Here is a 24,670-nt window from a genome sequence, read left to right on the forward strand (position 1 = left end):
TGAACTGAAGGCCTGTCCCTGAACTTCTTTTGTTCAAGGTTAGCATTCCACCACTTGAGCTACAGTGTTACTTCAGCTTTTTCTGGGTCTGTGGTACTGAGGAATTGAACCCAGGGCTTCATGCATACTAGGCAAGCACTCTACCACTGAGCCACCTTCCCAGCCCCAATATATATATATATATATATATATATATATATATATATATATATTTTTTTTTTTTTTTTTTTTTTTTTGTCAGTCATGGACTTTAACTCTGGGCCTGGGTGCTGTCTCTCAGCTCTTCAGCTCAAGGCTAGTGCTCTACCACTTGAGCTACAGCACCACTTCTGGTTTTCTGGTGGTTATTTGGAGATAAGAGTCTCAAGGACTTTCCTGCCTGGGTTGGTTTTGAACCTTGATCCTCAGATCTCAGCCTCCTGAGTAGTTAGGATGACAGGCGTGAGCCACCGGTGCCCAGCCCAATATTGATATCTTGAAGTAAAGAATATCTTGAAGATTGTCAGGTGTGATGGTGCATTCCTGTAATCCCAATTTTCTTGGGAAGTAGAGATTGGAAGAATCATAGTTTGAGTCTAGCCCAGGTTAAAAAGTTAGTGAGAAGCCAGGCGCTGGTGGCTCATTCTTGTCATCCTAGCTACTCAGAAAGCTGAGATCTGTAGATCTAAGTTCAAAGCCAGCCTGGGCCGGAAGATCTATGAGAACCTTATCTCCAAGTAATCACCACAAAGTCAGAAGTAGAGCTGTGGGTCAAAGTGGTAGAGCACTAGACTTGTGCAAAATAGCTCAGGGATAGCACTTAGGCCCTAAGTTCAAGTCCCAAGATGACCATCATTACCAAGACCACTGAAGACAAAAAAAATCAGGCTCATGGGTATGACTCACGTGGTAGAGGAAAAGAAGAAAAGAAAGAAAAGAACCAAAGGTCTGGATTCCAGACCTTCCTATGCAGCAAAACCTTCTTTATGGTTCTAGGAAGATTGAGGAGAGCTCAGGATGGGGTTCTTCAAGGAAAAGCCTATTTTAGGAAGTGAAGGAACAGATAAGAAGACAGAATAACCTCTGGTTCTGTGAGCCTTTACTGACTGTATAATAGTAAATCATCCCTAAACTTAGTATTTCAACGTTTTTGTTTTTGTTTTGTCAGTTGTGGGACTTGAACTCAGGGCCAGGGTGCTGTCCCTGAGCCTCTTTGTGCTCAAGTCTAGTGCTCTATCGAGTCACAGCACTGCTTCCATTTTTTTTTTTTTTTTGGTTGTGGGGCTTGAACTCTGGGCCTGGGCGCTGTCCCTGAGCTCTTCAGCTCAAGGTGAGCGCTCTACCCCTTGAGCCACAGTGCCACTTCCAGTTTTCTAGTGGTTTATGGGAGATAAGAGTCTCACTGACATTCCTGCCCTAGCTGGCTTTGAACCATGATCCTCAGATCTCAGCCTCCTGAGTAGCTAGGATGATAGATAGGCGTGAGCCATTGGTGCCTAGTTATAGCTAGGACTATAGGCCTGAGTCATCAGCACCCAACTAGTATTTAAAATCTTATTCTCTACACACACACGTGTGTGTGTGTGTGTGTGTGTGTGTGTGTGTGTATGTGTGTGTGTGTGTGTGTGTGTGTGTGGTCAGCAGTGGATCTTAAACTCTGGCCCTGGGCGCTGTCCCTCAGCTCTTCAAGGTAAGCGCTCTACCACTTGAGCCACAGTACCACTTCTGGTTTTCTGGTGCTTCATTGGAGAAAAGAGGCTGACAGCCTTTCCTGCCTGGGCTGGCTCTGAACCGTGATCCTCAGATCTCAGCCTCCTGAGTAGCTAGGATGACATGTGTAAGCCACCAGCGCCTGGCTGGTCCCTTAGTTTTTGTGCTCAAGGCTAGGTTTCTACAACTTAAGCCTCAGCTCCATTTCTATTTTGTTTTGCTTTTGGCTGGTTAAGTGGAGATAAGAGTTTCAGAGGGGGGAGGCTGGGAAGGGATGTGAAGGGTAAACAAAAGAGGAGGCTGCAATGCTTGGTAAGAAATGTACGCATTATCCTGCCCATGTAATTGTAACCCCTCTGTACAGTATGTTCACAAAAAAAAAAAAAAAAAAAAAAAAAAGAGTTTCAGAAAATGTTCTACCTTGGCTGGCTTTGAACTGCAATTCTCAGATTTCAGCTTCTTGAATAGCTAGGATGACAGATGTGAGCCACTGCCAAGACTCTTTTTTTTTTTTTTTTGCCAGTCATGGGGTCTGAACTCTGGGCCTGGGCGCTGTCCTTCAGCTTTTCAGCTCAAGGCTAGCACTCTACCACTTGAGCCACAGCGCCACTTCTGGCTTTTTCTGCTTATGTGGTGCTGAGGAATCGAACCCAGGGCCTCATGCATGCAAGGCAAGCACTCTACCACTGAGCCACCTTCCCAGTCCACTGCCAATACTCTTCAGCTCTGGCCTTGGAAGTCTCACAGTGTCATGTCTTTGCCTTCTCTGATCAAAGCCAGCCCTATGGCCAGGCTGGACTCTGAGGGCTGAGGAATGGAAGGTCCTTTCCAGACAGATGCAGTGCTTCACCGGAGCTCATTATTAAAGGCAAGGGCTCTACCACTTGAGCCACAGTGCCACTTCCAGTTTTCTGGTGGTTCATTGGAGATAAGAGTCTCATGGACTTTCCTGCCCGGGCTGGCTTTGATCCTTGATCCTCAGATCTCAGTCTGAGTAGCTAGGATGACAGGCGTGAGCCACTGGTAACCTGCTGCAACCTGCTCCTTTGACCTTCCTAACTAGGAGAGGTCTTTTCTAGGTCTGTGGTATGTGGCTGGGTATGTGGCTCAGTGGTGGATACTTTGCCAACTATGCTGGAGTCCCTGGGTAGTAATGGGGAAAAAAAAAAAGCTGGTGGGCTGGGAAGGTGGCTCAGTGGGAGAGTGCTTGCCTTGCATGCATGAGGCCCTGGGTTCGATTCCTTTGCACCACATAAGCAGAAAAAGCCAGAAGTGATGCTGTGGCTCACCTGGTAGAGAGCTAGCCTTAGGCTGAAAAGCTGAGAGACAGCACCCAGGCCCAGAGTTCAGGCCCCAGGACCACCACCACCAACAACATAAAAGCTGGGCACAAAGGTTCATGTTTGTAATCCTGGCTACTCAGGAGGCTGAGATCTGAGGATCACCGTTTAAAGCCAGCTCAGGCAGGAAAGTCCTAGAAATTCTTATCTCCAGTAAATAACCAGAAAAAAAACAAAGCTGGAAGTGGAGCTGTGGCTCAAATAGTAGAGTGCTCACCTTGAGCACAAAAGCTCAGCACGCAGGCCTGAGTTCAAGCCCCAGAACCAACACTTGTGCGTGAGCATGTATGCATGTGCACGCACGCGCGCACACACACAGAGGTTCCCAAGCACCAGTGGTTCATGCCTGTGGATCTAACTGCTCAGGAGACTGAGATCTGAGGATCATGGTTTGAAGCCAGCCAGGACAGAAAAATCCCTGAGACTCTTCTTGCCAGTCAACCAACACAACATAGGAAGTGGAGGTGTGACTCAAATGGTACAGCACCAGCCTGGATTGAAAGAAAACCAAGCGAGAGTTTGAAGCATCAAGTTCAAATGCAAGTAACCAGCTCTCCAAACGGAGGGCCCTAATTTCCCAGGTAAGTACTACAGCTTGCTCTGTGCAACCAGAAAATAAGACCCATCTTTCCCAAGGGCTGGTTGGGCTTAAGAAGGGAGAGAAAATGTCTGTGTCCCTCAAAGGAAAAGATTAAAAGGAACGGCATAGAGCTTGCTGACAGGCCAACTGAATGTACAGCCCGCCAGGACGGTTCTGACAGACTTTTCCTTAATCAGCAGAGGATGCCAAGAATTCTGAGTTTGGGGTCAAATCTCTGTGAGGCTCCCGGACTCTGTAAAGCCGGTTAAGACTTTGCCCCAGGTTTCTCCCGTGAAATCAGGCCCTTCGCTGTTGCCTGGAGGGCCAAGTGAAGTATCAAATGCAGGGCCTTAGGAACTAAGTTCCCCTATTGCTTTGGGCATTTATCCAATAGGAAATAGGGAGATCCTGAGGCTGCTCCATTTTGCCTGGCAACGAAGTGGGGTCTCCACCTAGTGGCCACCAGAGGGATTGCGCTTTGCTCCCAGGGTGAACAGCGAGCTGGATGCCTGTTTTTCCATGTGTGTGTGCACGCACGTGTGTGTACATTGTAGTAACTAGAGCTTGAACTCAGGGCCTGGGTGCTGTCCCTGAGCTTTATCCCATTAAGGTTAACACTCTACCTCTTGAGCCACAGTTTCCCTTACAGATTTTTGGTAGTTAACTGAAGACTTTCCTGCCTGGGCTGGCTTTGAACTGCGATCCTCAAATCTCAGCCTCCTGAGTAGCTAGGATGACAGGCGTGAGCCACCGTGCCAGGATCTGGAAAGTCCCTCTCACCCCCATTTTTGATACTAGTCCCTGCACTGGTGGGTCTGGGTGGGAACAGTTCCTGGAAGGACTTTCTTCTTTAATCCACTTTTGGAAAGAAACTGGGGTCCCTTCCAGCTTCATTTTCAACAATAAAGGACTTCAAACTACTGGGTGCCGGTGGCTCACGCCTGCCATCCTAGCTACTCAGGAGGCTGAGATCTGAAGATCACGGTTCAAAGCCTGACCAGAGCAGCAAAGTCACTGACACTCTTATCTCCAATTAGCCACAAAAAGCCAGAAGTAGAGCTGTGGCACAAGTGGTAAGAGCCCTAGCCTTAAGTTAAAAAAAGAAAACCTCAGGGGCAGTGCCTAGGCCCTAAGATCAAGACCTAGGCCTGGCACAAAAAAAAAAAAAAAAAGGAAAAAAAAGAATAAAGGCTCTAGGTCGCAAGGCTGTCAGCAATGTTCACATTACCACCGGGGACCCCTAACCTCGTACCTCATGGCTGCTGCGTGACTGTGTACAGGGAAGTGACTAGTTCCCTCCTTTTGCAGTTCCCTTCTGGGCTGAAAGCAGGATTCCAGTTCCATTCCTTCCTTCTCCCAGGGCTGAGTCCAGGGTCAGGCCAGCTTCACTGCATTGATTCTCTCCCCTCCTGTCTCTGCCTGGTTACTCAGCACAGCCCCATCATGCCAGGACTCTGGCACACTGGTTGGCAAGCTGAGACCTCATATTTGGGCTGAGTGGAGTCATGTTCTAGAACCATCGACAGCAAGGGTTGGACGAAGGGCTCCTGAGGTCCTCTTTTCCTGCCTTTTGTGTGTGTGCTGGTACTGGAGCTTGAACTCAGGGCCTTGAGCTCTTGTTTAACTTTTTTATTTGTCAGTCGTGGGGCCTGAACTCTGGGCCTGGGCGCTGTCCCTCAGCTCTTCAGCTCAAGGCCAGCGCTCTACCACTTGAGCCACAGCGCCACTTCTGGCTTTTTTTCTTTTTGCTTATGTGGTGCTGGGGAATCGAACCCAGGGCCTCATGCATGCAAGGCAAGTACTCTACCACTGAGCCACCTTCCCAGCCCCTCTTGTATAACTTTTTGGCTCAAGATTCTTGTTGCTTGAGCAACAGCTCCACTTCCATTCTGTGTGTGTGTGCATGTGTGCTTCAGTCCTGGGGCTTGGACTCCAGGGCCTGGGGACTCTCTCTGAGCTTTTACTTTGGTTGGTTGTAGGGCTTGAACTCAGGGTCTGGGTGCTGTTCTTGAGGCTTTTTTGCTCCAGACTAGGGCTCTACCACTTTGAACCGCAGCTCCATTTCTGGTGGCTAACTGGAGATAGGAGTCTCATGGACTTTTCTGCCCAGGCTGGCTTTGAACTGTGATCCTCAGACCTCAGCCTCCTGAGTAGCCAGGATGACAGGTGTAAACCATCAGCACCTGGCTCCCTGTTACTTCTGGGTCATGAAAAAGACTCTTCCAAGAACCACCAGGTCTCTGATTATGTCCCGTGGGTGACTAGGCAGAAAAAGCCCTTGTGGGGAGGGAAGCAGGGAGGGCCTTGGGGCACTGTCCTTGTCTTGGCTTCCTGTCTCACAAGCAGAATGCCTCAAACACACACAGACCCCTCCCAGGTCCACGTGTATCTCCTACATTAAGCCCTGGAGGAGCGGCTGAGCGGTATGAAAGATAAATCAGATCCCACAGTGCAGGGTCCCAAGCTCCAGGGCTGCAGCGCTGCAGGCCGGCTTGCGGAAGATTCTTTATTTGGACCATTCATTGACCAGGAAACAGAGCCTGAGTGTGCATGCACGGGCGTGCACACACACACACACACCCATGCACGCACACAGGTGGCTCACAGGCCTGGGAGGGGACAGGCAACGGGTGGAGGCGGCCACCGCAGCGGTGGGGCTTCTTTAACCCAATGGAGAGACCTCGCACACAGCATTTCCTGCAATTCCCGTTCTAAAGCCACAGGGGGGAAAAACCCGCCATGTTCAGCCAAGTTCCAGGCCGTAACACAGAGGTGATCAGAGAAACCTGGGGTTTGGGGTGGGGGAACACGCTTCCTCTCTGCGGAAGCGGGAGGCTACCCCAAGCTCCCAGGCTTCCTGGGGCTCCCTGACACTGGGGCTGCTGGTGGGGTGGAGGAGCAACCCCAGCAGCTGGCCGGTAGGCTGCTGCCCAGGAGGGTGGACAGGTAGCAGGTAACCCTTGGGCCAGCGGGCATGTGGCAGGAGGGGAGCCTGGGTTTGGGCCCTTGTGGAGGAGGAGGGCAGGGTCTTCGTGGGAGCCCCCTGTGACCTTCCAGGCAGAGGCTCCCGCTTATTCCCCAACTTGTCTCCTCCCCCCCCCCCCCCCCGGCCCCCTGGCTGCTGCAGATCTTAGCACCATAGGGACTGTAGGGACAGGCCGCAGGGGTGAAGCCGCTATTAGGGGCAGAAACCTGCACCAGGCAAGGCTCAGGAAGGCCGGTGTGTGTTGGCGGGCAGGTGGATGCACGCCAGCCCCAAGAACACGCGTGACAGCCCTTCTCCTCGGCTGCTGCCGGCCCCACCAAACCTCAAGGCTGCACAGGCCAGGCCTGGTGCGTGGGGACAGCTCTGAAGCTGCTGGGGCTGGCCCCAAAGCAGCCTGGAAGGAAAGACAGGTGTTGGGGGGGAGGGAGCCCAAGACACGTGGCTTAGAGGGGCAGGGGAAGGACGGCCTCCACGCCGTCCCCAGCCCTTCCTCTCCACACCCGGGCCCTTACTGTTGTGACCTCCTGGGCCCAAACCCAGGAGTGGACCCATCAGAAGCTCCCTGCCACCCGGCTCTGCCTTGCGCTCTGCCTGCTCTTTTTCCAGGGCCTGCCACAGTGGCAGGAAGTTGGCTCCCGGTGGTCCCACGGGAGGGGGCAGGCCGAGGCTGGGTAGGAACACCTCTAGGCTTCCAGGGTGTCTTGGGAGTCCTTTGAGGTGTGTTGCTTCTGTGCTGGAATCTGGCCCAAGGGCAATGTGGCTGTTTTTGGCGATCTGTAATTGGAGACAGCACAGGTTCAGCACGGGCCTGCAATGGCAGCCTGCCTCAGTAATGTCGGCCTCCTAGCAAGCTAGAACAAGAAGCAAGATGCTTTCTGCACCTGACATGGCGCTAGGTGCTCATCCTCCATCACCCCATTTTTGTTTTTCTGTTTTTTGTTTTGGTCAGTTGTGGGGCTTGAACTCTGGGCCTGGGCGTTGTCCCTCAGCTCTTCAGCTCAAGGCCAGCGCTCTACCACTTAAGCCACAGCGCCACTTCCGGTTTTCAGATTTCAGCCTCCTGAGTAGCTAGGATGAGAGACACATCACCCCATTTCTTACTGAAGGCAAGTCATCCACTGGATGATGATGATTATTTTTGTCAGTCCTGGGGCTTGAACTCAGAGCCTGGGCACTGTCACTGAGCCTCGTTGTACTCAGGGCTAGCAACCTACCGCTTGAGCCACAGCGCCACTTCCGGCCTTTTCTGTATATGTGGCACTGAGGAATCGGACCCAGGGCTTCATGCATGCTAGGCAAACACTCTACCACAAAGCCACTTTTCCAGCCCCTGGAGCTCTTACTTTTGAAGGGAGGACCCAGGGTAATGTTGCTCTGGGGTCCTGCTGCAGCCTCAGCTCCCCAGACAGGGCCTGTTGCTGCTGAGTAAATCCTGGCTACAGAATGAACATTGATCTTTACAGGCAACCTGCTGGCTCTGGCAGCTTCATAAACCCTCTGGCTCTTGTGCAGCCTGGAAGGTGCAGCCAGTGAGTTCCATTTGGTGGAGGCAGAGGAAATGAATGGGGCTGGGAATCAAATGGGTAGGAATTCTTGCTCTAAATCTAGGTAACTGGAGGACCCTGCTTTTTTTGGGGGGGGTGGGAGGGGGTGTTGGTCATGGGGCTTGAACTCTGGGCCTGGGCACTGTCCCTCAGCTACTCAGCTCAAGGTCAGCACTCTACAACTTGAGCCACAGAGCCAACTTCCGGCTTTTTTCTGCTTATGTGGTGCTGAGGAATCGAACGCAGGGCCTCATGCATGCAAGGCAAGTACTCTACCCCTGAGCCACCTTCCCAGCCCTCGGGCTAGTTTTGAACCTCAGTCCTTCAAGCTTAAGCTTCCTGAGTAGCTAGGATTACAAATGCGAGCCATCAGCTCAGGTTGGGGCTTTAATCTTGCACAAGTACAGACTCAAAGAAGTCACTGGTCACTTGAGTCAGGGTCTTGTTATATAGCTGTCCTCAAACTCCTGATCCTCTCTCAGCCTCGTCAGTGTGGAGATTACAGGGGTGCACTACCACACAGGACTAACAGCCGCATTTTCAAGTCTGAGTAGTTTGCGGGCAGGACTCTGGCTGGCTCTAGGTTTCTACCGAAACTGTCTCCAGCCAAGTTGCAAGGGAATTGTGCCAAAATACTGTGCGAGCGCCAGGTTGGGCTGCTGGGGCTTATCTAAAATTTGTACTTAAAATCAGCCCCCAGTGCTCTGGAAACTAAAGATACCTCCAAGGAAGGAAGAAGATCAGACAGTGTGGGAGGAGCAAACCCAGGCAGGGTAGACAGAGCCAAAGATATTTTTTACTCCAATGCGCTGTATTTTCACCATCTTTCCTTCGCTTGGCTCAATGAGTAACATCCGCCAGCGCTGTTGCAAACATAACCCCAGCGAATCTGCCTGGCATGTGACTTCCTGCTCACCTGGCCCTCCACCTGGCTGCTTCCTCCATCAGAACACCACAGTGAGGGGGAGGGACTGGTGACTCCTGGGGGGGGGGGCATTCTCCCCAGCGGTGGATCAGCAAGTGGAAGAATATGGCCTGATCTGGTTTGTGGCCTGTAGGGGGAGCTCTTGTCCAGCTGGAGGTGAGATGGGGCTGGGGGGAGAGGCAGGGGAAGGAACAGCTTTCTGGAGTCAAACTGCTAGGGACCAGGAAAGCCACAAAGGAAACCATCCAAGCTTCTCTACTAAAACCTTTGGCCCAGCAGGTCCAAAGAGGAAAAAGAGAGGAGACACTTTTCCTGCTAACGGATTCAGCTGCTGACTGAGAGAGGCCACAGCATTCCTCTTAAACGGGCAACTCCCCCGGCTTTGTTCTGTCTCAGAAGCCCCAAGCTCCTGCCGCCTTTTCAAAGGCTGCTTACTCACTGGTTCTTGTGTTTGAAGCCGCTGACGTGAGCCTGGTACTGCTCGATGGAGTTCAGGACTATCTTACACGTCTTGCAGGGGTAGCCTTTCCCGGCTGAAACACATCAAATCCGGAGAGGACATCATCAGGCGGCTGCTTTCTAGGCCTGAGAACTTGGGGGGTGAGGGGTGGGGGGCAGAGGTGGCTGCCTAGAACCCCAGACGCCTCCATGCTCTGGAATTCTGGGTCTGTATTTGTCCCCCAGGCCCAGTGAACCACCTGCCCGGCCTGTCATAGCAGTAATTCATGCACACACCTGTCAGGAAAATCAATCGATCTATCCTTTTGGGGCTCAAAGACAGCCTGGCTCACTCCAGGGCTGTCCTGATGACCAGGTGGCCCTTTTCCAAATGGCTGGGCTGTGAGTGGAGCCAGGACAAGAGCCTGGCGTGCTGGCTCTGTCTGCACAGAACCTGGCTGATCCTCTCCCTCCCCTGACAGCTTTTCTGGACCCCAAACCAAGTGTGCAATCCTTCTCGGCTTTCGCTTATTGAAGTTCCCTGCCTGGTCTCTCTGGGCATCTGAGCTCGTGAAATCCTACTTTACTAGTTTTGTTGCTTGTGGGGCTTGAACTCTGGGCCTGGGCGCTGTCCCTCAGCTCTTCAGCTCCAGGCGAGCGCTCTACCACTTGAGCCACAGTGCCACTTCCAGCTTTTTCTGCTTAAGTGGTGCTGAGGAATCGAACCCAGGGCCTCACGCATGCGAGGCAAGCGCTCTACCACTGAGCCACCTACTTTGAAGCCACAGCATCACTTCCTGCAAATCCTACTTTAGAAGATCCAAGGAGAAGCATGCACTTGGGCTGGTCCAAGGAGTACTCTCCCCGACCCTTGCAGTTCCAAATCTGGGTGTGGGCTCCCTCACCTGTTAAGTCGGTGACGGCAGGGTCTGCCAGCCGCCCGTAGTGTGCCATGAGTTTGAGCTTGGTCTCCTGCTTCCTGTGTTTCTTGCCCACATAGTGTTGCTGAGCCATGGCGGGGTCGTTGAAGGTCGCGTGGCAGAGGCTGCAGAATTTGTCTGGGTCTATCATCTCTCTACTCTGGTGCAAGGCTAAGGTGGAGGCCACAAGGAAAGGATTTATAAGGTGTTTCGACAGAGCTGTGGCGAGAGAGTTCAAACAAACAATGAAGACCCAGAAGGCACCGGGCTTTTGAGTACACTGAAGAGCAACACAGCAGGATGGCTACTTCATCACACAGACAGATGCAGCCCTGCTACTGTCGGTCACACCATATGATGCGTGAGTGGGGAAAGTGGACAGAGGGGGTGGGGGGAATCCAGAGAGCAGCTAACTCGTTCAACAGCGTTGGCTACTCTAGGTGGGGATCCTGCTTTCCTGGTTCCCTGGACACAGCTCTGATTTCTGCCATGGAGTTGCCTAACAGACCAGGCATGCATGGCCGTGGTCTTTTCAACCCTTAGGATTGTCCTGAAAGTTCAAATTCAGTGGGGCTTGAGCTCTGGGCCTGGGCGTTGTCCCTCAGCTCTTCAGGTCAAGGTGAGTGCTCTACCACTTGAGCCACAGTGCCACTTCCTGCCTTTTCTGCTTATGTGGTGCTGAGGAATCGAACCCAGGGCCTCATGCATGCAAGGCAAGCGCTCTACCACAGAGCCACCTTCCCAGCCCCAAGGTTGGGAATCATATTCCTGACTGCAGAGTGCCCCAGTTACAGAGCAGGGACCGATGCACTAGTGTAGACGCAGGGTCAGGCAGCCATATTGGATGTGCCTGTTAGGCTACATCGCAGGCAGAGTGAGGAAGAGCAAAGATTCCATTTATAGGGACACATTTGTTTGGGCCAGTCTTGGAGCTTGAACTCAGGGCCTGGGCACTGTCCCTGAGCTGCTTTTGCTCAAAGCTAGCACTCTACCACTTGAGCCACAGCACCACTTCCAGCTTGTTTATGTGGTAGTAAGGAATCGAACCCGGGGCTTCATGCATGCTAGGCAAGCGCTCTACCACTGAGCCAGTGTGTCCCAGCCCAGGGACACACTTTGTACATACATTTACCCTGCTCTGGTCTTTAGAACTACTCCTATGAGGTATGTTATCGCTTTGGCATATGACAGAGAAAAATCAAGGGCCAGACAGGTACAATGACTTGCTCAATAACAGCGGGGAGCAGACAGGAAGGCTACAGCGCATGCATTCACCTTCGGAGGGCACCTGACTACTCCAGGGAGTCAGCTGACCAGAGCCTAGTCTGGGCAAGTGCAGATCCCAATGCTGAATGTTGCTGCCGCTTCCATCTTACATGGATTTACACGACTTGTAAAGGAGTCCATGTGGCTGGTACGGTGTGAATACAGCCACACTAATAGAAATGAGGGACCTGGAGCCCCCCTGGGTGGTGGAGGAGGGGAGGGGCTCCAAAGCACTCCCAGAGAGATGGGATGGCTTAGATATTCTGTCGCCTATAGACTACTTCCACTGGGGACATTTTGAGGGTTTCGCCAGCTAGCTGGAACTCACTGGCTGGAACCTGCTTGCTTTCCCCGCAGTTTTTCCTTTACAGAAATCTTAATGTCCCTGGCCATTGATCTTCGCTTCATCCAGTTTCAAAAAAGTAAAGTACATGGGGTAGAATATCCTACAAGAAAATATTTAGTTCGTAACGTATAAAAGGGGGGGGAAAAAAGCAAGTATAAAGCAAGTTGTTTCTTATATCCTCAATTTCATTAAAAAACATGGAAAAAAGATCAAAGGCATAAAGAATAAAAGGTATTTTACCATTTTTTTTCTACATTAAAAAAAATGCTGGTGGGCTGGGAAGGTGGCTCAGTGGTAGAGCACTTGCCTTGCATGCTCGAGGCCCTGGGTTCGATTCCTCAGCACCACATAAGTAAAAAGCCGGAAGTGGCACTGTGACTCAAGTGGTAGAGTGCTAGCCTTGAGCTGAAGAGCTGAGGGACAGCGCCCAGGCCCAGAGTTCAGGCCACACGACCGGAACAAACAAACAAAAAAAAATGCTGGTATCGGGGCTTGAACTCAGGGCCTGGAGAGTTGTCCCTTAGCTCTTTTGCTCAAGGCTGCTGCTCTACCACTTGAGCCACACCTTCACTTCTGGGGTTATCTGGAGGTAAGTCTTGAGTAGCTAGGATTATAGGCATGAGCTACAGCACTTGACCTGAAGGCAGATTTTTGACATCAGAGAGATAAATAATGATGTGTATGTATAGATATACATACATATACATATACATATACATACATATACATACACACACACACACACACACACACACACACACACACACACACACACACACACACACACACACACACACACACACACACACACACACACACACACACACACACTGCCTTAGTGTGCTGGGATCACAGGAGTGAGTCCAGCTAAGGCCATTCTTTAAGACATACCGAAGGAAAGCACCAGAGGTGAATGGTTAAGGGAAGCTGGAGTGGACATCCACAAAAAAAATCAGAACTGTTGTTTTTCTCTCAAGAAATACCCTGAAATATGGAAAGAATGTTCTAGGGATGTGACCTACAAGAAAAGGGGACGGGGCTGGGAAGGTGGTTCAGTGGTAGAGCGCTTGCCTTGCATGCTCGAGGCCCTGGGTTCGATTCCTCAGCACCACATAAGCAAAAAGAAAAAAAAAAGCCAGAAGTGGCGCTGTGGCTCAAGTGGTAGAGCGCTAGCCTTGAGCTGAAGAGCTGAGGGACAGCGCCCAGGCCCAGAGTTCAGGCCCCACGACCGGACCCAAAAAAAAAAAAAAAAAGAAAAAAAAAAAAGAAAAGGGGAGGACTGAAAGGTTCAACACTAGAGGAATGCTTACATGTAGCATGATACATGTAGTCACTAAACCTGTTTACAAAAGTTTTCACTCGCCGGGCGCTGGTGGCTCACGCCTGTAATCCTAGCTACTCAGGAGGCTGAGATCTGAGGATCGCGGTTCAAAGCCAGCCCGGGCAGGAGAGACCGTGAGACTCCTATCTCCAATAAACCACCAGAAAACCGGAAGTGGCGCTGTAGCTCAAGTGGTAGAGTGCTCGCCTTGAGCTGAAGAGCTGAGGGACAGCGCTCAGGCCCAGAGTTCAAGCCCCACGACCGACAAAAAAAAAAAAAAAAAAAAAAAAAAAGTTTTCACTAACATGGGTAAATGTGTCATATTAAATAAAAAATATGTAACAGGTAACAGTATATATAATATGGCCATGCCACAGTTAATAGACCCTGCAATCCATACATCTATATCTATATCTATCTATCTATACATATACACACATATATATGTACATATGTCCTGGCATATTGAAATGTCATCCCCCTATTAACGATGCTTCTCTTTCTCTCTCTCTTTTTTTTTTTTGCCAGTCTTCAGGCTTGAACTCAGGGCCTAGGAGCTGTCCCTGAGCTTTTGTGCTCAAGGCTATAGTGCTCTACTACTTGAGCCACAACTCCCTTTCTGGCTTTTTATGGTTAATTGTAGATATGAGTCTCATGGACTTTCCTGCCTGGGCTGGCTCTCAACTGTGATCCTCAGATCTCAGCTTCCTGAGTAGCTAGGTGTGAGCCACTGGTACCTGACTAACAGTACTTCTCTTGATGGTAGGATCTGGGTGGTATTTTGCTTTCTTTTTTATACGCTGAAGTGTAATTATTCATGATGAATGTATTATTTTATAAAAACAGTATTTAACATCCTACATTTATATGTACACACACACACACACACACACACACACACACACACACGGCGTCAACTTAGAGATATGTAGAACAAACAAACAGATATACATGCATAAACATAACAAAAGATTATAGGAGGAACAATTTTTCATGGATCTCTTAGAATCACAAAATTATGATAGTTTTTCTTTCCATCTATTTATATAGTGCTAGTGCTCTACTACTTTGAGCCACAGCACCACTTCTGGTTTATTGGTGGTTAATTAGAGGTAAGAGTCTCACAGACTTTTTTGCTCAGGGTGTCTATGAACTTCAGTCCTCAGATCTCAGCCTTTTGAGGAGCTGGGATTACAGGCGTAAGCCACCAGCACCCAGCTCTTCTCTTTATTTTCTATAACATGCTACATTACTTTCAATTAGACATGTTGAATTTCAGGAACAGTTATAAGATTGTGAAATAACATGGCATGGCATTTCATGCCATGAAATATCCAAGTAACTAAAAGCAAAAGCAGGGTGAGGGGTTCTGAGTGCACCATGAAAACAGCTATTGTAAATATATAAACACATAGTTGTATGTAGCAAAGGTTGAAAGCGATTATGGAGAATACTCTGTTTAGTATGCAAGTTTTAGGATCGGATATGTTCGAGAATTTCCTCAGTTGTGGAAAGACAAGCCTAAGGCCTACCAAAGTCCAATTCTTAAGCTAATTTCCCTTGGCTTTCTACTTAAACATTATGGTACGGGGTTGGTACCAATGCTGACTTGAAACAAAGTCATTCAGTACTCGTCTAAGTTAACGATGACTTGATCATAAGCAAGACTGATAGATGTGCTGTAGGTGGTGGTCAACGATTGCCATTTGAGGGAACTCCACTGGCTAATTTAATGGTGACAGTAATGTGAATAATCACAATAAATAATGGCAATAATAATGCCTGCCATTTAGTGAGTATCTATTATGCCCCGGGTGTTTAATAATTATGGTAGCCTCACATCTACAGATTAACAGTAAAATTAAAATGAACATTTTACAGGAAACTCAGTCACGAAAGTCATACAAATGGTAAATAACAGGATCAGGACTGAAGTCTGGTCCACAGTGACTTCAAAGTCTCTGTGTGATTGTTTCAGAGCATGAATAACTACATTTGGGTGTGCTAAGTGAGGATGTAATTATGAATAGATTTTCTACCCTATCTTCAAAGTCTTCTAAAATAGAGCTGTCTTGTTTTTGAAATACGGTAAAACAGAAGGATCAGAAGGACTACAAACTGTGTAGTCTACTTCTTGGTCTAAAATGGAGAAGCAAAAAAAAAAAAAAAAAATCACCAAGGGAAAAAAAAAAATTAAAAAAGGGAACTGAAGATCAAAGAACCTGCAGTCTTGACTAATTGTGGTGAGCGGAGGTTAACAACCCCAGCAAGGCAGGAGTGAGGGGGATGAAAGCGAGGGCTGGGCTCGGCGGTGGGGAGATAAAGCAGCCACCGCACCGAGCGTGAACTCGGGGCAGCTGCAAGCAGCTGGCTGGGCACTCCAAGCGCCACTCAAGTAATTCTGCTTTGAAAGTCAAGTCCCTGTCTTGAGAACAGGCAGCTTTTTGAGGATTAAAGCGAGCAGGACATAACCTGAGCCTGGGCAAAGGACAGGGATTTCGCTTTCAACTTGGAACACACACTAATAAGAGCAGGTGGCTGGCGGGAGGGAAACACGAGGCAGGAGAGGGAGAACGGATGCCCACAGCGAACGGAGGCGGGAGGACTCTGGCATTCCTGTGTTCTAATTACTGGTTGGGATAAGAGCTCAAGGGCAGAAGCTTCTAGTGAGAAGAACTGAAGGGATTGGGGGGGGTGGGGACAACATTGAGGCCACATTTCCAAGGTGCTGGCCCAGGGGCTTGAACTTGGGGCCTGGGCGCTGTCCCTCAGCCTTTTTCACTCAAGGCTGTAGCTCTCTCCCTTGAGCCACAGCTCCACTTCCGGTTTTCTGGTGGTTAACTGGAGCTAAGAGTCTCCTGGATTTCCCTGCCTGGGCTGGCTTTGATCCTCAGATCTCAGCCTCCTGAGTAGCTAGGGTTCCAGGCACAAGCCACCGGTGCCCAGCCTACTCAAGATACTTGTAACGGGCTCTACCTCTCCACATGTGTGGCCCCAGTGACATCTTGGGGAGCTATGGCAGGGCAGCCCTGAGGACAGGAGGGGTCCCAATAGAGCACTACTCAGGAAAACCAGTACCTTCCACCTTAGTGGATTGCTGCTTCAGCTTTAAGTTCTTTGCGTGGGTCTTCCCCAGGTAGTGCGACTGGGCCACAACAGGGGAGGAAAAGGTCATGTTACAGATGGGACAGCACTGGTTCTTGTCTTTGCTTCTGCTGCTCTTCTGGTTGGGAGAGAGAACACAGGTCTGGTCATGCCACGGCTGGCCGGAAAGTCTCCAATGATTCCCCCGCTGCCCAGAGGCTAATGGGCATCTGAAACCCCTGTACATGTTATAACCCCCAACCTACCTTTCTGGATTTTTCTCTAGCTACTTTCTGCTACGATCTACTTCATACTCCCCCTACTACCTATCATCTTCCTTGCTTTTCTTGGTTCATTCTAGAAGGTTCTGCCTTCCTTTCCTGCCTAGCATTATGTCCACTTAATTTTTGAAGGCCCAGTTAACTATGATCTGTTCATTTGGGAAACTTTTTTTTTTCTTTTTCTGTTGGTCATGGGGCTTTGAACTCAGGGCCTAGGTGCTGTCCCTGAGCTTTGCCCCCCTCAGAGTTAGTGTTCTACCACTTTAAGCCACAGCTCTACTTCTAGTTTTCTGGTGGTTCATTGGAGATGAGAGTCTCAGGACTTTCCTGCCCTGGCTGGCTTCGAGCTAGGATCCTCAGATCTCAGCCTCCTGAGTAGCTAGGATGACAGGCGGGAGCCACCAGCACCTAGCTGGGAAACTCTTATTTAAAAAAAAAAATTAATTCAGCAAAGAATTATCAAGCCCCTTTATGTATTCTGGGAAGAGTTAATCTGGCGCTCCTCCCAGGGTTACTAGGAGACCTCAGGCATACCTACTGTTACTATAAACAGTGTCTCGCAGTGCGGGCTGGGAGCTCCAGTGCAGGTTTGGATGTGCACTGTTTAGCTCATCTGTTTCCCAGCCCTCCCGCCCTCTGGAACTGGCCATGCGGTAGACACTGAAGGTTTTTTGGTTTTTCAAAACTGGCTTCAAACTGCAGTCTTCAGATCTCAGTCTCCTGAGTAGCTGGGATTACAGGTATGCACCAGTGGCACCTGGCTAGCTTGGGCGCTTTTGACATTCTGGGCCTGGCGGTTCTTAGTAGGTGGCTGGTGCTGTGATCTGAGTGGAGCTACTTAGCCACCCCAAGAACTGAAGGAACTAATGTACAAGAAGGTGAGGTGACTTCAGAGTACTGCAGAGTTGCTTCTGTGTCCCTGATTGCTACGTCATACTAAGAGTAGCAAGGGATGAGTCCAGTAAACTTCTAAAAGGGACAGGAACAGCCCTTCTGTGCAACAGTACAAAAGGAACCAACAGCTTGTGGAGTACACTCTTATTTATAGAGCATGGACTGGGAACTAGAATTTTACTTCACAATACCTTGAGAGGTAGGAATCATGTCTGTCTGTCTGTCTGTCTGTCTGTCCATCTATCTCTAATGCCTGTACTGGGGCCTGAACTCAGAGACTGGGTGCTGTCCCTTAGCTTTTTCACTTAAGGCTAGGATTCTATCACCTGAGCCACTGCTCTACTCCTGGATTTTTTGGTAGTTAATTGGCAATTGTCTCATAGACTTTCTTGCCTAGGCTGGCTCTGAACAGTGATCCTCAGATCTCAGCCACCTAATTAGCCTCCACTTCTTGAGTGAAGTTCTGACAGGTTAAGGTCATCCACCCCAGTACAGTGTGGAGCCTGATCTCATCCAATGGTAGGTAACACTTCCCACATTATATCGTACGACCAAGGGACTGAGGCTTGTTCCAACATAATTCTTACAGCAATTCCGAACCAAAGGGACATATATTTACTGCGATTATCTCTCCATGAGAGGGGGCATTTGCTTTCTTTGCCTAGTCAAAATATTCGGGTGCTGAAAGTTCTTTTTTTCCAGGGCTCTCAAGAAGGAGGCAGCCAGGCTTCTCCTACTTTCTCTTGGACAGCTCCTCATCCAGTTCCAACAAACCACTGGGTGGTAATGTCTAACAATGCATCATTTACTAGAGTCCCAACCAAGTGTCAGGCTCTGTCAGGTGCTTTCGTGTAAACCTCTCATTTTTAGCAAGCAAAAGCCCTGAAAAGGGAGCTAGCATTAGCATCCTCATTTTTACCGAGGAAGAAACCAAGGCTCAGCAGGAGCTGCAGTCTGACTGGGCGCCCACGCTCTCTCGCCACACCAACCTGTGTGCCGGGTTCATCAGGAAGCGAGCGGTCTCAACATGGCCGCTGTATTACCTGATCTGAGTCTAGCCTCTTCGTTTCCCCTTTTAATGTCTCCATTCCATGGATTGCTAGGTATCTCTTCACTTTGTTGGCATGTTTTTTGCTCTGCAAGAACCCAGGAAAAAGATCAAAGATAGCCAAATGCCATTTCTTCTTCTTCTTTGTGGTACTAGGTTGAATCAAGGTTTGGTTTGGTGTTTGCTAGGCAAGTGCTCTATCACTTGAGCTACACCCTTAGCCCCCAAATGCACTCAAAAATGCTAGATTTTTTTTTTTTCCCCTTTCTGGTGTTAAGGATCGAACCCAGGGCCTTAGGTATTTCAGGCAAGTGCTCTACCATGAGCTTACTTCAGCTCTTAAAAACACTAGATTCAGCTGGGCGCCGGTGGTTCATGCCTGTAATCCTAGCTACTCAGGAGGCTGAGATCTGAGGATCGTGGTTCAAAGCCAGCCTGGACAGGAAAGTCTTTGAGACTCTTATCTCCAATAAACCGCTCAGAAAACTGGAAGTGGCGCTGTGGCTCACTCGGTAGAGCGCTCGCTCGCCTTGAGTTGAAGAGCTGAAAGACAGCTCCCAGGCCCAGAGTTTAAGACCCACAACTGACAAAAAACAAAAACAAAAATCCAAACCCTAAACACTAGATTCATCCTCACAAAAACTTCTGAGGAGGAAAAGGTAAAGGAGAAAGCACAGTACTGAGTTTCTACTCTGCAAGGTGCTTTACATGTTACTAAACTGAATCTTCACAACCACTGACGAGAAAACCATTCTCTCCTTATATGTGAGCAAACCGAGTCTGAAGATGGTGACGTTTCCTGCCCACAAGGAATAGCAGAGTTGTGATTCAAACCGAGGTCTATTTAAAACTAAAGCTCATACGTCCTTGTGTACCGAGCTGTGAGCGGAGATACGCATAGTGATGATTCTGATTTGGATGGGAGATGGGAGAGAGATTAAGCCAACTGTGTTCAAGGCACAAGCCAACATGCATGAAGGCAGGGTCTGCTGGTGTCACCGTGCAAACCAGGGAGCAGTGCAGGCTGGTACGGGGTCTGAGCGGTACAGCAGTGCCGAAGGCAGCAAGGCATACCTGGTAGTGTGCCAGCTTCTGGGACTCGGAGATCAGCATGGCGCAGCAGACCTTACACTGTGTGTTGGTGAAGAGACACTGGTTCTTCTGGATCATGTGCTCCACTAGAGGGCAGAAGAGAACACCAGAGTTGGCAACAGAAACCTCAGCAGTGCGGTCTTACTTCAAAGGCAGGTACTGAGTAACAGAACAAAACCTTTGAACACACTAGAAAAGGTATTTTTAAACCAGGTGCCAGTGGCTCACACCTGTAATCCTAGCAACTCAGGAGGCTGAGCTTTGAGGATCGTGGTTCAAAGCCAGTCTGGGCAGGAAAGGCCGTGAAACTCTTATCTGTAACAAAATGCTCAGTCAGAGCCAGAAGTGGAGCTGTGGCTCAATTGCTAACCTTGAACAAAAGCAGCTCAAGATTAGCGCCTAGGCCCCAAGTTCAAGCCCCAGGACTGGCACACGCATGCCCCGCCACCACACAAAGGCATTTTATTTATTTATTTTTTTTTTGGGGGGGGGGATCTGGTCGTGGGGCCTAAACTCTGGGCCTAGGTACTGTCCCTCAGCTCTTCAGCTCAAGGCTAGTGTTCTACCACTTGAGCCACAGTGCCACTTCTGGCTTTTTTCTTTTTGCTTATGTGGTGCTGAGGAATTGAACCCAGGGCCTCAGGCATGCAAGGCAAGCGCTCTACCACGGAGCCACCTTCCCAGCCCCACACAAAGGTATTTTATAGCTGTCAACAGTGAAGCTACCTGAATCTGAGAGGATTGTGCTAATACTGGAGAATGAATGCAGGTCCTGAGCTCTGTTGCTCAAGGCTAGTGCTCTACCACTTAAACCACACCTCATTTTTAGCTTTTTATTTGTTGATTGGAGATGAGCCTCACAGGCTTTTCTGCCCAGGCTAGCTTTGAAACTCCATCCTCAAATCTGTCTTCTGAGTAGCTAGGATTACCGATGGGAGCCACTGGTGCGACCCTGTTTTTTTCATTGTTGTTGGTTATGGGGCTTGAACTCAGGGCCTGGGCGCTGTCCCTCAGCTCTTCAGCTCAAGGCGAGCGCTCTACCACTTGAGCTACAGCGCCACTTCCGGTTTTCTGGTGGTTTATTGGAGATAGGAGTCTCACAGTCTTTCCTGCCTGGGCTGGCTTTGAACCTCGATCCTCAGATCTCAGTCTCCTGAGTAGCTAGGATTACAGGCGTGAGCCACCAGCGCCCGGCTTGGCTTTTTTTCTTATGTGGTGCTGAGGAATCGAACCCAGGGCCTCGAGCATGCAAGGCAAGTGCTCTACCACTGAGCCACCTTCCCAGCCCCTAATTTTTTTGTTTTAATTAGCACATTTTAATTGTACAAAGGCAGTTCATTGGTATTCCATAATTACATACGCACATATGCCTCAATCAAAATCATTCCCCCTTTTTTTTTTGTCAGTCGTGGGGCTTGAACTCTGGGCCTGAGTGCTGTCCCTCAGCTCTTCAGCTCAAGGTGAGCGCTCTACCACTTTTGAGCTACAGCGCCACTTCTGGTTTCCTGGTGGTTTATTGGAGATAGGAGTCTCACGGTCTTTCCTACCCGGGCTGGCTTTGAACCGAGATCCTCAGATCTCAGCTTCCTGAATAGCTAGGATGACAGGCATGAGCCACCAGCGCCTGGCAAATCTTAGCCTCTTGAGTAGCTAGAATTACAAGCATGAGCTACTGGTGCCTGGCCATCCCCTCTATTTTTTTCCCCCTTACCCTTCTCTATTTGTTTTTTTTTTTAAAATGGGTTTTATGATTGTTTTCATACATGCAAATAAACTACTATCTTATTTACCCATTCTCCCCTTTGCCTTCCTCCCTTTGTTAGTCCCTCCCATTGGTCCTTTCTTTTTTTACATTCATCTTCTTTTTTTTAAAGGTCAAGACTCCTATGAGAGAAAGCATGAGGTGTTTTATCTTTCTCAGTCTGCCTTATTTCCATTTGATCTTTCTAGTTTCTAAGGTGGAAGCTTATGTTGCTGATTTGTGACTGTGCTTTTCTGATAAAGATAAACTTCCCTCAAGTCTCAGCACATTTCACTTGCAGCTTCTCCCCAGCTCCTTTGATCCTTGAGATGTCTAAGTAACTAGAGGAGTAAGAATGTCTGTCTTGTGTTAAACTATTTGGCCTTTTTGTCTTTGACTCCTGAAATAGGCCCAATTCCAGTACTATTAAGGTAGAAAATAAAATCTCATACACAGGTCAAATCACAGGTCAAATCCGAGAAACAGAAGCTACTATAAGACCTCTCCAGGATGGGAAGGGGAAACAAAGGAGGAGCAACAATGCTCAATAAGAAATATACTCATTTCCTGGCCCATGCAATTGTAACCCCTCTGTACGGTATTTTCACAATAAAAAATTAAAAAATAAAAGACCTCTCCATACTTCATGTCTGTGTGTGTGTGCACGCACACATATGCACATGCACGCATGCTAGAGCCTGACCTCAGGGCTTAGGCACAGTCCCTTAACTTTTTCCCATAAAGCTGTTCACTTTCTCATTTGAACCACAACTCAAGTTCTGACTTTCGGGTGGTTACTTGGAGATCACAGCGTTTCATAGACTTTCCTGTCTGGGATGGCTTTGAACCGTGAGCCCTTAGAATACAGCTTCCTGGGTAGTTATGATTATAGGTGCCCAGCAACCTCGATTCTTTTTGGGTTGGCTGTGGGGCTTGAACTCAGGGCCTTGGCACTGTCTCTGAGCTCTTTTTATTGAAGGTGAGCTCTCTAACACTTTGAGCCACAGCCGCATTTCAGTTTGTGAGTGATTATTTGGAGAGAAGAGCCTCTTGGGGACTTTTCTTCCCCAGGCTGCCTTCGAACCCTGATTCTCAGACTTCAGCCTCCTGAGTAGCTAGGATGACAGGTGTGAGCCATTGGAGCCATTCTTAAGACATCCTTCAGTCACGGCATCCCTTACGTTATACTGGAACTATTTTTGGGCTGGGCTGCAATTAGCCGCAGGGCAAAGGGAGCATCTTCCTCATCGTTAGCTCTGATGCCCAGCAGTTCCTATGAACAGAGCAGCCATAAGTGAAGGTCAAACTAATGAAAAAGAAATGAGGTGGAAGGAGGCAACTTTGCACCAAACAAATTTAAAGACAGAAGAGGGGCTCAGAATCAATATACATATTCATTTAAGAGTCAGGCTAGACTTACTGTTAGATTGGAGAAGTATATATCTAAATTGTCTTTCTTTCTTGGATATGGACATAATTCAATTTTAACCAGGGTGATCCTCTCTCCTTTTCCCTCTCCCCCCTCCCTCTCTCACCTTTCTAAGATTAGTATGCTCAGCAAAGAAACCACTAGAGAAATCTGATTTCCCTGCAGTTAGATATTTAACAGGATTAGCAAAAGAGCCCAGATATAGTTAGTTCCTGTACATCTGCATTAGCTAGCTCAGGAAAGAGCCCTGAAAAGGGCTACACAACCAGATCAGGCCAGCTCTTACCAAAGTCGTCTTTTTGCCTCCCATGTTTTCTTAGTGTCCCAGTTCACATTCCGAGCAAAGCCAGGAAGCTGCAGCCCAGAAGTGATTCCCTACCCGATCTGGATGACACTTGTTCTCTACAAGTCTGCCTGAAGCGTAAGATACAGAGCAGGGGTGGGAGCTAGTGGCTTCTCCCCTGTCATTCTACTTAGGAGGCTGAGATCAGAAGATCAAGGTTCGAAGCCAGCCCTGGCCGTCAAGCCCAGGCTAGTCCCATCAACTAGCAAAAAGCTGGAAGTGGAGCATCAGCCTTAAACAACCCCCTGCTCCCCCAAAACACCTAACGGACGGGGCCCAGGCCTTGAGGTCAAGCCCCAGGAAGGGCACAAACAAGACCCCAGAAAATCAAACAAAGCTGGAGCCAAACTACACCTCGAGGCCAGTTTCTCGGCCACCTGGCCCTCATCTTGGAAAATTGAGGAGGCCAGCCAGGGGGCCAGGAGGGAACATGGGATGGGGGGTGGGGGGGGGATGGAGATGGCTTCTAGATCTTTCAGAAGTGTAGGCCTGGAGAGAGGGAGGGGAGGCGAGCAGATGGGGGCAGGAAGGGACGGGGAATCTGCAGGAGGCTCAGAGCCAGTCCTGGAGTTTGGAAGAAGCTGCAGTTTGGTCGTTGGAGGAAGAAAAGAGAACAAATTAACCTCAGGCGGCCCGGGGGTGCGCGCGTGAGCGGCCCCGCGCCCGGGCGGCCCGTGCGGGGAGCGGCCCGGGGGTGTGTCCGGGGCCGTGGTGGGCCCCCGGCTTCCCTTCCTGCTCCGCGAGGGTCCCGGATGATAGCCCCCCCCCCCCCGCGGCCCGCGCGTGCGCGCGCGCGACCCCGACTCACCTTCCTCCCTCCCCACCGGCGGCGCGCTGGACTCGGCTTCCCACAGGCGGCGCGCCCTCTCGCGGTCGGAGCGCGCCCCGTCCGGCCCCCGGCCCTCGCGTTCCTCCGAGCCGTGGTACGGCCCGGCCGCCCCGCAGCCCGCAGCCGCCGTCGAGCCCGGCGCGGCGAACTCCATCTTTCCCACCCCCCCGCCCCTCACCCCTCCGCCCCCTGCCCCCAGCGCGCCTCGGCGGCGGCGGCGGCGGCGGCGGGCGGGGAGGGAGGGGGAGGGGAGGAAAGGGGACCAGGGGGGGAGGCTGCGCATGCGCCTTGGTATCGCGAGAGAAAGGAGGCGGGGCTTGGCCGCGCAGGCAAATCTCGCGAGGTTTGGGGCGCTGCCCGCCCGGGTCCCGGCGAGGGAGGCCGGCGCGCGCGGCGGTGTTGGGCCTGGCGGCCTCGGGTTCGGGACCTGGTCCGTGGGCCGCGGACCTCGAAACCGGTCGCCGAAATTGCCATTTCATGGGCAGAGACACTTGAGGGCCAGAATCTAGAAACGGTTGCGCTCCAGGGGTTCGCGACGAGTGTTGATGGTTCTGCAATCGCATCTGGATTATTG

At 50.0% G+C, this 24,670-nt stretch overlaps 1 protein-coding gene across 3 annotated transcripts; it reads right to left on the reverse strand.

Moving 5' to 3' along the window:
* Positions 1-7,179: 7,179 nt before the first annotated feature.
* Znf346 (zinc finger protein 346) lies at positions 7,180-24,357 on the reverse strand. 3 transcript variants are annotated; one of them, XM_070036501.1, is made up of 7 exons: positions 24,076-24,352; positions 19,737-19,840; positions 18,658-18,750; positions 16,434-16,578; positions 10,408-10,641; positions 9,504-9,597; positions 7,180-7,369 (listed from the first exon to the last, which is right to left on the reverse strand). In XM_070036501.1, exons 1-7 carry the CDS (start codon positions 24,248-24,250, stop codon positions 7,279-7,281), a joined length of 936 nt encoding a protein of 311 aa, XP_069892602.1. In that variant the 5' UTR covers positions 24,251-24,352; the 3' UTR covers positions 7,180-7,278. The 3 variants fall into 3 exon arrangements, with proteins under 3 accessions (XP_069892602.1, XP_069892603.1, XP_069892604.1); XM_070036502.1 differs by having other exon boundaries at positions 10,408-10,593; positions 24,076-24,350; XM_070036503.1 differs by having other exon boundaries at positions 7,281-7,369; positions 9,500-9,597; positions 24,076-24,357.
* Between the last annotated feature and the right edge of the window lie 313 nt (positions 24,358-24,670).

Source organism: Dipodomys merriami, unplaced genomic scaffold (assembly GCF_024711535.1).
Source record: "Dipodomys merriami isolate MVZ:Mamm:240054 unplaced genomic scaffold, mDipMer1.0.p SCAF_271, whole genome shotgun sequence".
Classification (NCBI taxonomy): Eukaryota; Metazoa; Chordata; class Mammalia; order Rodentia; family Heteromyidae; genus Dipodomys; species Dipodomys merriami.

Coding starts and splice junctions, on each gene's coding strand:
- Znf346 (XM_070036501.1), bottom strand. CDS start 24,250: ATGGAGTTCGCCGCGCCGGGCTCGACGGCGGCTGCGGGCTGCGGGGCG. Junction 10,642..16,433: donor GCAATCCACTAAGGTGGAAG/GTACTGGTTTTC, acceptor CTCTCGCCACAG/CTCTGTCGAAACACCTTATA. Junction 9,598..10,407: donor TGCCGTCACCGACTTAACAG/GTGAGGGAGCCC, acceptor GATGTGTTTCAG/CCGGGAAAGGCTACCCCTGC.